The 16,613-nt window shown below is 42.9% G+C and overlaps 1 protein-coding gene across 1 annotated transcript in view; it reads right to left on the bottom strand.

Annotated features, from left to right (window-relative positions):
- The window catches only part of LOC311133214 (interferon regulatory factor 9-like), a gene marked incomplete at its 3' end in the record, with an annotated part of 53,533 nt that extends 38,965 nt beyond the window's left edge, over window positions 1-14,568 (bottom strand). The window contains exons 1-4 of the mRNA XM_084166702.1: window positions 14,001-14,568; window positions 4,811-4,869; window positions 3,940-4,059; window positions 3,516-3,696 (exon numbers count right to left, since the gene is read on the bottom strand). Coding sequence (XP_084022828.1) covers window positions 3,516-3,696; window positions 3,940-4,059; window positions 4,811-4,869; window positions 14,001-14,307 — 667 coding nt within the window. The 5' untranslated portion in view covers window positions 14,308-14,568. The remainder of the gene's footprint in view (window positions 1-3,515; window positions 3,697-3,939; window positions 4,060-4,810; window positions 4,870-14,000) is intronic.
- Window positions 14,569-16,613: the final 2,045 nt, after the last annotated feature.

Here is a 16,613-nt window from a genome sequence, read left to right as displayed (position 1 = left end):
TTGAGTCCCTGGCGGCGTAGTGTGTTACTGATGGTAGGCTTTGTTACTTTGGTCCCAGCTCTCTGCAGGTCATTCACTAGGTCCCCCCGTGTGGTTCTGGGATTTTTGCTCACCGTTCTTGTGATCATTTTGACCCCACGGGGTGAGATCTTGCATGGAGCCCCAGATCGAGGGAGATTATCAGTGGTCTTGTATGTCTTCCATTTCCTAATAATTGCTCCCACAGTTGATTTCTTCAAATCAAGCTGCTTAGCTCTTGCAGATGCAGTCTTCCCAGCCTGGTGCAGGTCTACAATTTTGTTTCTGGTGTCCTTTGACAGCTCTTTGGTCTTGGCCATAGTGGAGTTTGGAGTGTGACTGTTTGAGGTTGTGGACAGGTGTCTTTTATACTGATAACAAGTTCAAACAGGTGCCATTAATACAGGTAACGAGTGGAGGACAGAGGAGCCTCTTAAAGAAGTTACAGGTCTGTGAGAGCCAGAAATCTTGCTTGTTTGTAGGTGACCAAATACTTAATTTCCACCATAATTTGCAAATAAATTCATAAAAAATCCTACAATGTGATTTTCTGGATTTTTTTCCCTCAATTTGTCTGTCATAGTTGACGTGTACCTATGATGAAAATTACAGGCCTCTCTCATCTTTTTAAGTGGGAGAACTTGCACAATTGGTGGCTGACTAAATACTTTTTTCCCCCACTGTATGGCAGACCTTATGAGCCCTTGAAGCAAATGTGATTCTAATGATGGGAAACACTTATATACCAGGTTTCTAGGTTGTACGTCAAGTGGGCGGCGGGGCTGTGCCTTAGATTTTGAATGTTTATTACAGCGCCCACTATGGGCCAATGTAGGCCACTTTTGGTGTCTGAGTAGCGGTGTTGATATACTTCCATATTGCCTAAGTATATATAACTACCGGTCAAAAGTTTTACAACACCTACTCATTCAAGGGTTTTTCTATATTTGTAATATTTTCTACATTGTAGAATAATAGTGAAGACATCAAAACCATGAAATAACACATAAGCTGATTTGTTTAACACTTTTTTGGTTACTACATTATTCCACATGTTATTTCATAGTTTTGATGTCTTCACTATAATTCTACAATGTAGAAAATAGTACACTGCTCAAAAAAATAAAGGGAACACTTAAACAACACAATGTAACTCCGTTCTACTAACATCTTCAATGTGCACCTCGAAATTCGATAAGAGGGTCGCACGCAGTTGCGTCCCCGACGTGTCTCTCTTCACTTGTTGCCTACTTCTTAGCTGAGATGCCTGTGAGAAGGACCCGATCACGTGACGGGCATTGGCTAATAAGAATTGAGATATCTGAGAGAGCCATGTGAGTGAGAGGGGCTTCGAAGCCCAAGGGCACAACTCAGCCCAAGGGCACAACGGCATCTTTGGCCACAAAAGGCATGGATTTTTGGAGGAGCATTACGGCCAAACAAGGGGGATGCCGCCGGAACATTCGAGGCTTGGTGAGAATATACACTGCTCCAAAAAATAAAGGGAACACTTAAACAACACAATGTAACTCCAAGTCAATCACACTTCTGTGAAATCAAACTGTCCACTTAGGAAGCAACACTGATTGACAATACATTTCATATGCTGTTGTGCAAATGGAATAGACAACAGGTGGAAATTATAGGCAATTAGCAAGACACCCCCTATGCTTCCTGGCTGATGTTTTGGTCACTTTTGAATGCTGGCGGTGCTTTCACTCTAGTGGTAGCATGAGACGGAGTCTACAACCCACACAAGTGGCTCAGGTAGTGCAGCTCATCCAGGATGGCACATCAATGCGAGCTGTGGCAAGAAGGTTTGCTGTGTCTGTCAGCGTAGTGTCCAGAGCATGGAGGCGCTACCAGGAGACAGGCCAGTACATCAGGAGACGTGAAGGAGGCCGTAGGAGGGCAACAACCCAGCAGCAGGACTGCTACCTCCGCCTTTGTGCAAGGAGGAGCAGGAGGAGCACTGCCAGAGCCCTGCAAAATGACCTCCAGCAGGCCACAAATGTGCATGTGTCTGCTCAAACGGTCAGAAACAGACTCCATGAGGGTGGTATGAGGGCCCGATGTCCACAGGTGGGGGTTGTGCTTACAGCCCAACACCGTGCAGGACGTTTGGCATTTGCCAGAGAACACCAAGATTGGCAAATTCGCCACTGGTGCCCTGTGCCTTCACAGATGAAAGCAGGTTCACACTGAGCACATGTGACAGACGTGACAGAGTCTGGAGACGCCGTGGAGAACGTTCTGCTGTTTGCAACATCCTCTAGCATGACCGGTTTGGCGGTGGGTCAGTCATGGTGTGGGGTGGCATTTCTTTGGGGGTCCGCACAGCCCTCCATGTGCTCGCCAGAGGTAGCCTGACTGCCATTTGGTACCGAGATGAGATCCTCAGACCCCTTGTGAGACCATATGCTGGTGCGGTTGGCCCTGGGTTCCTCCTAATGCAAGACAATGCTAGACCTCATGTGGCTGGAGTGTGTCAGCAGTTCCTGCAAGAGTAAAGCATTGATGCTATGGACTGGCCCGCCCGTTCCCCAGACCTGAATCCAATTGAGCACATCTGGGACATCATGTCTCGCTCCATCCACCAACGCCACGTTGCACCACAGACTGTCCAGGAGTTGTTGGATGCTTTAGTCCAGGTCTGGGAGGAGATCCCTCAGGAGACCATCCGCCACCTAATCAGGAGCATGCCCAGGCGTTGTAGGGAGGTCATACAGGCACGTGGAGGCCACACACACTACTGAGCCTCATTTTGACTTATTTTAAGGACATTACATCAAAGTTGGATCAGCCTGTAGTGTGGTTTTCCACTTTAATTTTGAGGGTCACTCCAAATCCAGACCTCCATGGGTTGATACATTTGATTTCCATTGATAATTTTTGTGTGATTTTGTTGTCAGCATATTCAACTATGTAAAGAAAAAAGTATTTAATAAGATTATTTCATTCATTCAGATCTAGGATGTGTTATTTTAACGTTCCCTTTATTTTTTTGAGCAGTGTACAAATAAAGAAAACCCCTTGAATGAGTAGGTGTTCTAAAACTTTTGACCGGTAATGTATATATATTTTTTACCAATCGGGCATTGAGATATTGGGACAGAGACAAACTACATGGAGTTATTGCTGCTCTGATAACATTCCCTCCTCTGCCACTGGTATGACTATGTTCCTTTGGACTGATTGAGGGAACTAGATTAGAGCGCTCCATGCATGTGGTAATGGAGTTGGCCAATATTCAAAAACCATGGAGAAAACATAAAGGGGGGGGGGGGGGGGGGGTGTGACAGTGGAGGGAGTGTAACCTCCTTAAACCTACACCCTGTCTATTTCTGCAAATAATTGCTGGAGCATCTTAGAAGAGAAATAAACATTGCATAACTAACTAACTGCATGTGTGTATCTCACGTTTGTTGGTTGATGAACAAAACATTGCATAGCTAACTGTGTGTGTGCATGCATGCGTTTGTGTGCGTGTGTCTCACCTTGTTCGTTGATGGGTACAAGGCGGTAAACTTTGTATCGTTGGGAGATGTCCAGCTGTGACCTCTCGCTGACCTCTCTGAACTCTGGGCTCTTATTGAGAGCGCAGCGCAGCCGGGTCTTCCAGAAGGAAGGGTCAGCACGACTCCCGTCAGACAACTTCCCCTTGAATACCGCCCATGCCTGTGGAGGAGGAGGGGAGGCATTTAGACTCACAGCTCAGGAAAGAATGTCTACTGTATGTGTTTAATAGAGGGGAGGAATTTGGACTCAAAGCTCAGGAAATAACATCTACTGTATTTAGACACACAGCTCAGGAAATAATGTCTACTGTATGTTTTTAATAGATTATAAATAAGGAGGGGCTACTGTACAATTAAGAGTTAATGAACTAGGATAGTAGTGATAAGTTCATAGTGTCAGGACCTTGAAGATGGCTCCATCTTCACTACGGAAGTCCTGATTCCCGGCGTGTTTCCAGGGTATACGGAACATGGTCTTGGCGTTGTCGTCCCATATCAGGCCAGGATACTTCCCACTGCTGACCTGCAGCCAGACAAGACAGGATGGGGGTGAAACACGGTGGGGGTGAGACACGGTTGGGGGTGAGAAACAGTGGGGGTGAGACACGGTGGGGGTGAGACACGGTGGGGGTGAGACACAGACAAGGTATGGTGCAGGTGAGACACAGTAGGGGGTGAGACATGGTGGGGGTGAGACACGGTGGGGTAAAGACACAGACAAGACAGGGTGGGGGTGAGACATGGTGGGGGAGAGACAGTGGGGGTGAGACACGGTGGGGGTGAGACTAGGGCTCAACCCAAGGTCTTAGTCAGACAGTACACTGACTGTACTGGTCAATATCAGGGTTGGGGTCAATTCCATTTAAATTCCAATCAATTCAGAAAGTAATCCAAATTCCAAATTTTCCACATTGAAAAGCATTGAAGAGAATTAGAATTTAAGTGCACTTCCGGAAATGACTGGAATTTAAATGGAATTGACCCTGGTCACTATGACACACCAGTTGAGACACATCCACTATAAACAGCGGTTACAGTACACTTTCTCTCTCCCTCTTCTCTTCTCCTCTCCCTCCTTCTCTCTCCCACACACATTTGCACATTATTTCATACATGCTCGCAGTCGGCAAGACTGAATTATGCTGAATGCGCCGTTACATTTAGACAATACTTTAAAAACACAAGATACTAAATTCAATTAAAAAGGTCCTATCTTACAAGAAAATACATTTGCACAATAGTGACTATTGAACCCTTCCTCCACAAACATTCACCTGTTCAACCATCCAAGAGCGTAGTCTGCGCGTGGAGCGAATTCTCCTAGATGCCATTGCTGTGAAGACAGTATAATTAATTATTTCCATCTAATGCAATTTTGTGTGATAAAAACTATTCACACTGTATTAGCCTAGATATAGGCTACAATGGAAAAGACATAAACAAACATACACTGAGTGTACAAAACATTAGGAACACCTGCTCTTTCCATGACAGACTGACCAGGTGATGTCAACTGTTAAATCCACTTAAAATCAGTGTAGATGAAGAGGAGGAGACGGGTTCAAGAAGGATTTTTAGACCTTGAGAGAATTGAGACATGGATAGTGTATGTGTGCCATTCAGAGGGTGAATGGGCAAGACAAAAGATTTAAGTGCCTTTGAACGGGGTATGGTAGTAGGTGCCAGTCGCACTGGTTTGAGTGTGTCAAGAACTGCAACGCTGCTGGATTTTTCATGCTCAATAATTTCCCATGTGTATCAAGAATGGTCCATCACCCAAAGCACAACCAGCCAACTTGATACAACTGTGGGAAGCATTGGAGTCAACATGTGCCAGCATCTACATTTTACTCATTTAGCAGACGCTCTTATCCAGAGCGACTTACAGTTAGTTTTCATACTGGCCCCCCGTGGGAAACGAACCCACAACCCTGGCGTTGCAAGCGCCATGCTCTACCAACTGAGCTACACGGGGCATCTCTGTGGAACACTTGACACCTTGTAGTCCATGCCCCTGATGAATTGAGGCTGTTCCGAGGACAAAAGGGGGTGCAACTCAATATTATGAAAGGGGTGCTGGCTTATGAGCAGGCTGAGATACACTTATATACCAAATGTTGATGTTTGTACATCAAACAGGACGGCGGGGCTGATCCTTGGACTTCTTATTACAGCGCCACCTATGGGGACAATCTATGCCATTTATGGTGTCTGAGCTGTGTTGATATACTTTGATATTGCCAAAGTAGTCCTTTTTTTTAACCAATCGGGCATTGAGATATTGCGATAGAGGCGGAATAATAATAATAATATGAATTTGCTCAAAAACACTAGGTTTGCTTACAGCCAGCACACTAGCTACAGATTGTTATTGTGATTTAGCCCAAAAAAATGGTATCCATTACTGGGAGTTACAGGTTTGCCTATACAAAACGTTGCCAGAGATTTCTCAACTAAACTGGTATTACCGATACTATCTTCAAACATATATCTTCTAAAATGGCAATGTCCAGTTGCAGGTGGTGCGTTTGAATATAGATACAAATTATACATGAAGTAATCCAACAATGTGTATGCCGCCATCTTGCCTATTTAAAATCTTCTCTCATTGATTGAGACAGGGGGGTCCACCCCAAAGTGTCACATCATGATGACACTCATCTGTCTTGATCAATGAGAGAAGATTTTAAATTGAAAAGATGGCGGCGTACACATTGTTGGATCTACATTAAACAAAAATATTAATTCAACATGCAACAATTCCAAAGATTTTACTGAGTTACAGTTCATTTAAGGATATCAGTCAATTGAAATAAATAAATTAGGCTCTAATCTATAGATTTCACATGACTGGGAATACAGATATGCATCTAATGGCCACAGCTCCCTTAAAAAAAAGGTAGGGGCGTGGATCAGAAAACCAGTCAGTATCTGGTGTGACCACCATTTGCCTCACGCAGCGCGACACATCTCTTTCGCATAGAGTTGATCAGGCTGTTGACTGTGGCCTGTGGAATGTTGTCCCACTCACACCAATATCCCATTTTTGAGTTGACACGTCAACATCATATCCCATTTACAATAACCCAAAAACGATTGCATCCCGGTTATGAGAAAACCGGATAAGATGCCTGGGATATGCTGATCTTAGACAGTATACTGTGGCATGTAAACGTCTTATCCCCTTTTCTGTGGTTTTTCGAGACCTGCGCAGGCTCAGTTTTGCATATCATGGGTGTTGTGTGATGATATTTTTATCTGATTGTCAAACAAAAAACTTCAAAAGTAAGTTATCTGCACAGTTTGATCCACCATAATAATTTATTTTGCTGATACTCCATACTGGACCGCATAGCCTACAGGCCACTTTCACCCCTAAGTTAGACAACTTTCTGCTTATCATTTCCGATATTTGGTGGGCAATTTGTTTGTCAACTATAGTTAGATACAAGCAGCTTCTCTTCAGTCATAACTTGTTGCCCCAGAAGACTAAATAAAGTAGTGCTCACCAGAATAATGTCTTACATTGATAGAATGAATGCATTAGTAATCTAGTTAACACCGGTAAAGTTGTCTGTTTCATTTAGGGGCCGGGGAGAAAATGTAATAACTCCAAAACAGTGGAAAGATGGGTCCTGTGGAAAATGTCATCAGTTTAACCGGTTTTAAGGAAATGGAAAGCTGAGAAAACGATGAAACGTTTCTGATAAGACTTCAGTTAATCTTGGGCGCATATTTTGTGGTTGAAATACTGTCTGCTTGCATAACAGTCTCAAAGATAACACATTACATGCACATTCACATTTTCTTAAGAGATGCTGAAATAAATAAATAATATTTCTCCACTACTATTTTCCTGAGACAAAATTAACATTTTAAAGCAAAAAATGCATAATTCTGCAGGACTTAATATTATATTATGTGAGAGGTTATAGGCCTACAGTGAGTGTCCATATTTCAGTTACTATTCCATTTACCCACATGAACTTCAATTAGGAATATTCTGTTTATTCATGGAAACAGGGATACTCGTGAGTGGAATATCAAAGGTTCATTTAAACAGCTTGTCCCAAATAGACCTTATGCAGGATTTGAGCTACTATCCGGAATACTGTGCACTTGTAAACGTGTTCACTGGCTGTGCAAAGTTGCTGGATATTGGCAGAAACTGGAACACATCGATCCAGAGCATCCAAAACATGCTCAATGGGTGACATGTCTGGTGAGTATGCAGGCCATGGAAGAACTGGGACATTTTCAGTTTCCAGACATTGTGTACAAATCCTTGCGACATTGGGCCATGCATTATCATGCTGAAACATGAGGTGATGGCGGTGAATGAATGGCACGACAATGAGCCTCAGGATCTCGTCACGGTCTCTCTGCATTGAAATTGCCATCGATCAAATGCAATTCTGTTTGTTGTCCGTAGCTTATGCCTGCCCATACCATAACCCCACCGACACCATGGGGCACTCTGTTCACAACATTGACATCAGCAAATCGCTCGCCCACACGATGCCATACACGTGGTCTGCGGTTGTAAGGCCTGTTGGACATACTCTGGCATCTCTGGTGGACATTCCTGCAGTCAGCGTGACAATTCCATGTTCTCTCAAACTTGAGACATCTGTGGCATTGTGATGTGTGACAAAACTGCACAATTTAGAGTGGCCTTTTATTGTCCCCAGCACAAGGTGCACCTGTGTAATGATCATGATGTTTATTAAGCTTCTTGATATGTCACACCTGTCAGGTGGATGGATTTTCTTGGCAAAGGAGAAATGCTCACTAACAAGGATGTAAACTAATTTGTGCACAACATTTGAGAGAAATAAGCTTTTTCTGCATATGGAAGATTTCTGGGATGTTTTATTTCAGCTCATGACACATAAGATCAAATTGTATTCGTCACATGCGCCAAATACAACAGGTGTAGACATTACAGTGGAATGCTTACTTACAAGCCCTTAACCAACAATGCAGTTTTAAGAAAAATAAGTGTTAAGTAAAAATAAAAAATAATTAAATAGCAGCAGTAAAATAACATTAGCGAGGCTATATACAGGGGGTACCGGTACAGAGTCAATTTGCGGGAGCACAGGTTAGTCGAGGTAATTCAGGTAATATGTACATGTAGGTAGAGTTAAAGTGACTATAAATAGATAATAAATAGAGAGTAGAAGCAGCGTAAAAGAGGGGGTGGAGGGGTAGTAGCTGTCCGGGAAGCTACAGTTGGAGTCGAAAGTTTACATACACCTTAGCCAAATACATTTAAACTCAGTTTTTCACAATTCCTGGCATTTAATCCTAGTAAAAATTCCCTGTTTTAGGTCAGTTAGGATCAACACTTTATTTTAAGAATGTGAAATGTCAGAATAATAGTAGAGAGAATGATTTATTTCAGCTTTTATTTATTTCATCACATTCCCAGTGGGTCAGAAGTTTACATACACTCAATTAGTATTTGGTAGCATTGCCTTTAAAATTGTTTAACTTGGGCCAAATGTTTCGGGTAGCCTTCCACAAGCTTCCCACAATAAGTTGGGTGAATTTTGGCCAATTCCTCCTGACAGAGCTGGTGTAACTGAGTCAGGTTTGTAGGCCTACTTGCTCGCACACGCTTTTTCAGTTCTGCCCACACATTTTCTATAGGATTGAGGTCAGGGCTTTGTAATGGCCACTCCAATAACTTTACTTTGTTGTCCTTAAGCCATAACTTTGGAAGTATGCTTGGGGTCATTGTCCATTTGGAAGACCCATTTGCGACCAAGCTTTAACTTCCTTACTGATGTCTTGAGATGTTGCTTCAATAAATCCACATAATTTTCCTTCCTCATGATGCCATCTATTTTGTGAAGTGCACCAGTCCCTCCTTCAGCAAAGCACCCCCACAGCATGATGCTGCCACCCCCGTGCTTCACGGTTGGGATGGTGTTCTTCGGCTTGCAAGCACCCCCTTTTTCCTCCAAACATAACGATGGTAATTATGGCCAAACAATTCTATTTTTGTTTCATCAGACCAGAGGACATTTCTCAAAAAAGTACAATCTTTGTCCCCATGTGCAGTTGCAAACCGTAGTCTGGCTTTTTTATGGCGGTTTTAGAGCAGTGGCTTCTTCCTTGCTGAGCGGCCATTCAGGTTATGTCGATATAGGACTCGTTTTTACTGTGGATATAGATACTTTTGTACCTGTTTCCTCCAGCATCTTCACAAGGTCCTTTGCTGTTGTTCTGGAATTGATTTGCACTTTTCACACCAAAGTACGTTCATCTCTAGGAGACAGAACACATCTAATTCCTGAGCGGTATGACGGCTGCGTGGTCCCATGGTGTTTATACTTGCGTACTATTGTTTGTACAGATGAACGTGGCACCTTCAGGCATTTGGAAATTGCTCCCAAGGATGAACCAGACTTGTGGAGATCTACAAAACAAAATTATGAGGTGTTGGCTGATTTCTTTTGATTTTCCCATGATGTCAAGCAAAGAGGCACTGAATTTGAAGGTAGGCCTTGAAATACATCCACAGGTACACCAGCGTTGTACTGGGCTGTACGCACTACCTTCTGTAGTGCCTTGCGGTCGGAGGCCGAGCAGTTGCCATACCAGGCAGCGATGCAACCAGTCAGGATGCTCTCGATGGTGCAGCTGTATAACTTTTTGAGGATCTGAGGACCCATGCCAAATCTTTTAAGTCTTGTGAGGGGGAATAGGCTTTGTCGGGCCCTCTTCACGACTGTCTTGGTGTGTTTGGACCATGATAGTTTGTTGGTGATGTGGACACCAAGGAACTTGAAGCTCTCAACCTGATCTACTACAGCCCTGTCGATGAGAATGGGGGCGTGCTCGGTCCTCTTTTTGCTGTAGTCCACAATCATCTCCTTTGTCTTGATCACGTTGATGGAGAGGTTGTTATCCTGGCACCATACGGCCAGGTCTCTGACTTCCTCCCTATAGGCTGTCTCATCGTTGTCGGTGATCAGTCCTACCACTGTTGTGTCGTCGGCAAACTTACATTTTACATTTACATTTTAGTCATTTAGCAGACGCTCTTATCCAGAGCGACTTACAGTTAGTGCATACATTATTTTATATTTATAATACTGGCCCCCCGTGGGAATCGAACCCACAACCCTGGCGTTGCAAACGCCATGCTCTACATCCCTGCCGGCCATTCCCTCCCCTACCCTGGACAACGCTGGACCAATTACGCGCCGCCCCATGGGTCTCCCGGTCGCGGACGGCTACGACAGAGCCTGGCCGCGACAACTTAATGATGGTATTGGAGTCGTGCCTGGCCATGCAGTCATGGGTGAACAGGGAGTACAGGAGGGGACTGAGAACACACCCAAGGGGCCCCCGTGTTGAGGATTACCATGGCAGATGTGTTGTTACCTACCCTTACCACCTGGGTGCGGCCCGTCAGGAAGTCCAGGATCCAGTTGCAGAGGGAGGTGTTTAGTCCCAGGGTCCTTAGCTTAGTGATGAGCTTTGAGGGCACTATGGTGTTGAACGCTGAGCTGTAGTCAATGAATAGCATTCTCACGTAGGTGTTCCTTTTGTCCAGGTGGGAAAGGGCAGTGTGGAGTACAATAGAGATTGCATCATCTGTGGATCTGTTGGGGCGGTATGCAAATTAGAGTGGGTCTAGGTTTTCTGGGATAATGGTATTGATGTGAGCCATGACCAGCCTTTCAAAGCACTTCATGGCTACAGACGTTAGTGCTACGGGTCGGTAGTCATTTAGGCAGGTCACCTCAGTGTTCTTGGGCACAGGGACTATGGTGGTCTGCTTGAAACATGTTGGTATTACAGACTCAGTCAGGGACAGGTTGAAAATGTCAGTGAAGACACTTGCCAGTTGGTCAGCGCATGCTCGGAGAACACGTCCAGGTAATCCGTCTGGCCCTGCGGCCTTGTGAATGTTGACCTATTTAAAGGTCTTCCTCACATCGGCTACGGAGAGCGTGATCACACAGTCGTCCGGAACAGCTGATGCTCTAATGCATGCTTCAGTGTTGCTTGCCTTGAAACGAGCATAGAAGTAATTCAGCTCGTCTGGTAGGCTCCTGTCACTGGGAAGCTCGCGGCTGTGCTTCCCTTTGTAGTATGTAATAGTTTGCAAGCCCTGCCACATCCGACGAGCGTCGGAGCCGGTGTAATATGATTCAATCTTAGTCCTCTATTGACGCTTTGCCTGTTTGATGGTTTGTCGGAGGGCATAGCGGGATTTCTTATAAGCGTCCGGGTTAGAGTCCTGCTCCTTGAAAGCGGCAGCTCTACACTTTAGCTCAGTGCGGATGTTGCCTGTAATCCATGGCTTATGGTTGGGGTATGTATGTACGGTCACTGTGGGGACAACGTCATCGATGCACTTATTGATGAAGCCAGTGACTGATGTGATGTACTCCTCAATGCCATCGGAAGAATCCCGGAACATGTTCCAGTCTGTGCTAGCAAAACAGTCCTGTAGCTTAGCATCTGTGTCATCTGACCACTTCTTTATTGACCGAGTCACTGGTGCTTCCTGCTTTAGTTTTTGCTTGTAAGCAGGAATCAGGAGGATAGAGTTATGGTCAGATTTGCCAAATGGAGGGCGTGGGAGAGCTTTGTACGAACCTGTGTGTGTGGAGTAAAAGTGGTCTAGAGTTTTTTCCCTTTGGTTGCACATTTAACATGCTGGTAGAAATGAGGTAAAACTGATTTAAGCATTAAAGTCCCCGGCCACTAGGAGCGTCGCCTCTGGATGAGCGTTTTCCTGTTTGCTTATGGCCTTATACAGCTCATTGAGTGCGGTCTTAGTGCCAGCATCGGTTTGTGGTGGTAAATAGACAGCTAAGAAAAATATAGATGAAAACTCTCTTGGTAAATAGTGTGGTCTGCAGCCTATCATGAGATACTCTACCTCAGGCGAGCAAAACCTTGAGACTTCCTTAATATTAGATTTCGTGCACCAGCTGTTGTTTACAAATATACACAGACCGCCACCCCTTGTCTTACCGGAGGAAGCTGTTCTATCTTGCCGATGCAGCATATATCCCGCCAGCTGTATGTTATCCATGTCGTCGTTCAGCCATGACTCTCCTGAGTGGCGCAGTGGTCTAAGGCACTGCATCGCAGTGCTAGCTGTGCCACTAGAGATCCTGGTTCGAATCCAGGCTCTGTCGTAGCCGGCCGCGACCGGGAGACCCATGGGGCGGCGCACAATTGGCCCAGCGTCGTCCAGGGTAGGGGAGGGAATGGCCGGCAGGGATGTAGCTCAGTTGGTAGAGCATGGCATTTGCAACGCCAGGGTTGTGGGTTCGATTCCAGTATAAAAAATAAAAATGTATGCACTCACTAACTGTAAGTCGCTCTGGATAAGAGCATCTGCTAAATGACTAAAATGTAAAATGTAATGTAAATGTGAAACATAAGATATTACAGTTTTTTATGTCCCATTGGTAGGGTATCCGTGATCGTAGTTAGTCTATTTTGTTATCCAGTGATTGTACGTTGGCTAATAGGACTGATGGTAGAGGCAGATTACCCACTCGCCGTCGGATCCTTACAAGGCACCCCGACCTACGTCCCCGATATCTCCGTCTCTTTCTCATGCGAATGAAGGGGATTTGGGAACATCCTTTGCGTCCGACTCATTGAAGAAAAAATCTTTGTCCAGTACGAGGTGAGTAATCGCTGTCCTGATATCCAGAAGCTCTTTTCGGTCATAAGAGACTTTGGCAGAAACATTATGTAGAAAATAAGTTACAAATAACGTGAAAAAAACCCACACACAATAGCACAATTGGTTAGGAGCCCGTAAAAAGGCATCCATCTCCTCCGGCGCCATTCAATTGTCATGGGACCAACACTTTACATGTTGCGTTTATATTTTTGTTCAGTATAAATTCAAACGCACCACCTGCAACTGGACACATTTCAGAAGATACATGTTTGGCTGAATTGAGAATGAAGATAGTATCATCATTGGTCAAAAATTATCTGTGCTACACCAAACAGTACCTATCCTGTAACTCCCAGTAATGGATACCAAAAATGTTTGGTTAAATCACATTATCTGGTGTAACAATCTGTAGCTACCGGCACCCCTAATAAAAATAATTCAATCAAAAATAATAGGTTCGCTCACCCATAATAATAATAATAATAATAATAATAATAATAATAATAATAATGATACTAATAATGTAGAGCTTCAAATCTAATCTTGCTCTCATGGAATGTCATGTTTTTAGGCTGAGCAGAGTTCTATAAAAATGGATTGTAATATCAATGTAATTTATGCATTTGATTCATCCATTTTGTTGGTGGCCAACTCGGTTGGTATACACATCTTACAGTTTAGCTTTAACAATTTCTACAGTACAGAACAACATGTGTAGAACTTCAGTAGAATGCTGCTTTAAAACACACATTAGTTCAACAACTTTGTACCCGTTTAAGACAGTAGCTACTTACTTGTGTTAATCAGATCTCCAGTCTTTTCTTCTTCCTCCTCTTTCAATATGACAGTTATCTCTCCATCTTTCTTCACCGAAAACACTGCATTCTCCTCTTTCACTCTGAACGCGTCTTCCTCTTCTTTCACTGTAACTTCTTCCTCTTTCACTGTAACAACCTCACCATCTAACGTTACTTCATTTTTTACGGTGACATCCTCCTCTTCCTTCTCCTCTTTCACGACAATATTCAGCCCCAGAGCTTCTTCCTCCGTCCAGCAGACCCCCTTTACTTTAGCAGGGGGGGAGTATCTTATTGCGCTCATGGTCGGGAATTTTAGCTAGCTAGTACGTAAGCCTAACACTAGGCTATTCGCTCATGCTGTCTGACCTATCCAGCTAGCTAGCTTCTAGCAACGTTCATATGCAATTAAAAGGGGTAACTAGCTAGACGACATACGTGTATTTAAAGCAGAGTGGCTAATATACACGAAAGCGCCTAAAGAGCTCCAATGTTTATTCTATGTTGGCTAGCAAGCTACCGAGGTGGCTGACTAGCGTTCCGTCCACTAGATTACATTTACGTCATTTAGCAGACGCTCTTAGAGCGATTTACAACGTCACATTGGCAGCATCGCCTGAAATACATACATCGCCATCTGCTGACTGGAGTGGGAAACGCAGTTGAGGGAAAATATATTTTTTCCAAACAAAAGTTTATTTTTAAATGTCTTTCATTATATAATATCAAATTGAGACCAACAAAAAGAAGGATGTGTTGATTGCTTAGTGCATATTTTTAATGATTGAGAATAAAACTAACTTTACATCCACTACACATCTGCATTTAAGGCAATACTGTATCTTATTAATTCATTCAATCAAACAAACAGATAAATAATCACAGAGATCCTATTAAATTACTAGAGGGGCTATGTCATAAACCCTCAAAGTTCCATAATGGGGCGAAAATGGCAGCCATCTTGGACAGGGAGAAATCCAAAACCATTCTAATTTGAATTAACGGCAGTAGAGGCATAGGTGATGCATTTCCTGCTTTTACTTATGCAGTAAAATAAAAGTAAGGCATGTGATGTATCAGAAATTGTGTAATGGAATTATAGTCAACCTAAAATATTGTCATATAATTATAAATACAGTTTATAAGGGTCTTATACCATTTGTTTTTGTATAAATAGCCTCTACAATATATGTAAACAGACCATAAATATATCAGCATTTATTTTCTTGGAAAGCTGTGAGTGCTATTATATGATACAATATCAGTACTTGTTGCATTTACAACTTGTCTAAGTCCTATCATCAACTGATTTGAGCCAGTGTATGGCTCATTGTTTGAATGGAATGTTGGCATATTGGCAGTTATTAGAATTTTTTTTGGAATCATTCCTCTGAAACTGTCTGGCTAGCTAGCTAACACACAGTGCAGATACATTCTTTACATTCATTGTTATACACAATAACCTATCACAGCACTGGCCATAGTTGACCTTTGGACCATCATAAGAAAGTTCATGTCCATTCTAGTATTCTAATTCCTAATTCTATACATATGTCAAAATAAGCACCTAGGCCTATACTGCTCCTACATGGTGTAACAATACATAGATGTAGATGTATATAATAAATGTTCAATAGTGGCATTCCACTTTTTATTTCTATGCAGAAAAAATATGTTGCATTAATCAAACCCTTTTTACAATCAGCACCTGGGTCGATCCACAAAGAGCGCCTTTGATATTTTATGTAGAAATTGTGCACAAATATTTAATTTTCAAAAGCCTGTTATATTAAATATGATGTGCCCTTTAATATAGACCACATGGAGAATTCAATAAATCTCATTTGTAATATAAAGGCTTGCTAAAGTGCCAAAATTCAGCACTTTGACATGTCCCTCTGTCAAACCTTGTGTCACTTCTAGGAAGATTTTAACCCACTTAATCCCCAAATGTTTCACCATCACTGTAGTTATTTTGTTGCTTTGACAAAGTCATTTCTGAAGATTATTTATTTCATGTGATTAGTGATTCATTGACATCTGTCCCTCATTTTAAGGTCAAACCTGTTACGTGAACTTAATATGGTGAGACTATTTTATTTCAAAAGAAACATTGAACATCGAATGGTCAAATCTAGAGTAAAAGCAGGTGAGCTGGTTCTACTCTCTTTGGCCATTTTCAGGTGTTTTGTGGTGGAAAACTGAGTGGGTCGAGCATAACACAACTCTGTTACCCATAGATAGACAGGCTAGAAATGTTTTAACGTTTGAATGTTTTGGTTTTTTGAAGCTTGCATTCAATTGCCAGAAGGGGAATCGTCAACCGAGGTTTTACGGTCAACTCTGTTACTTTATTTGGCACTTACTATAGTGATTTTGTATTTAAATGTAACCTCTTAAAGGGGGAAAAATACTTTTTTTTTATGAAGTTGAACATGTATGCTTTAAGATAGAATGTTAAAATTAGGTGAAATCAAACATATATATATATATTTCTAACCAAGTTACACTTCTCCAAAGCCACTGAATTGGTGGAACGACCCACCTGTGTTTTTTCTGACATGGTAGAATAATACTGATGGGAAATTTCATGAGGTAGTGAATGTTTTT

Source organism: Coregonus lavaretus (assembly GCF_964263955.1).
Source record: "Coregonus lavaretus genome assembly, chromosome: 1".
NCBI lineage: Eukaryota > Metazoa > Chordata > Actinopteri > Salmoniformes > Salmonidae > Coregonus > Coregonus lavaretus.
The sequence above is the reverse complement of the archived record's forward strand: the minus strand, read 5'-3'. Positions and strand labels throughout refer to the sequence as shown.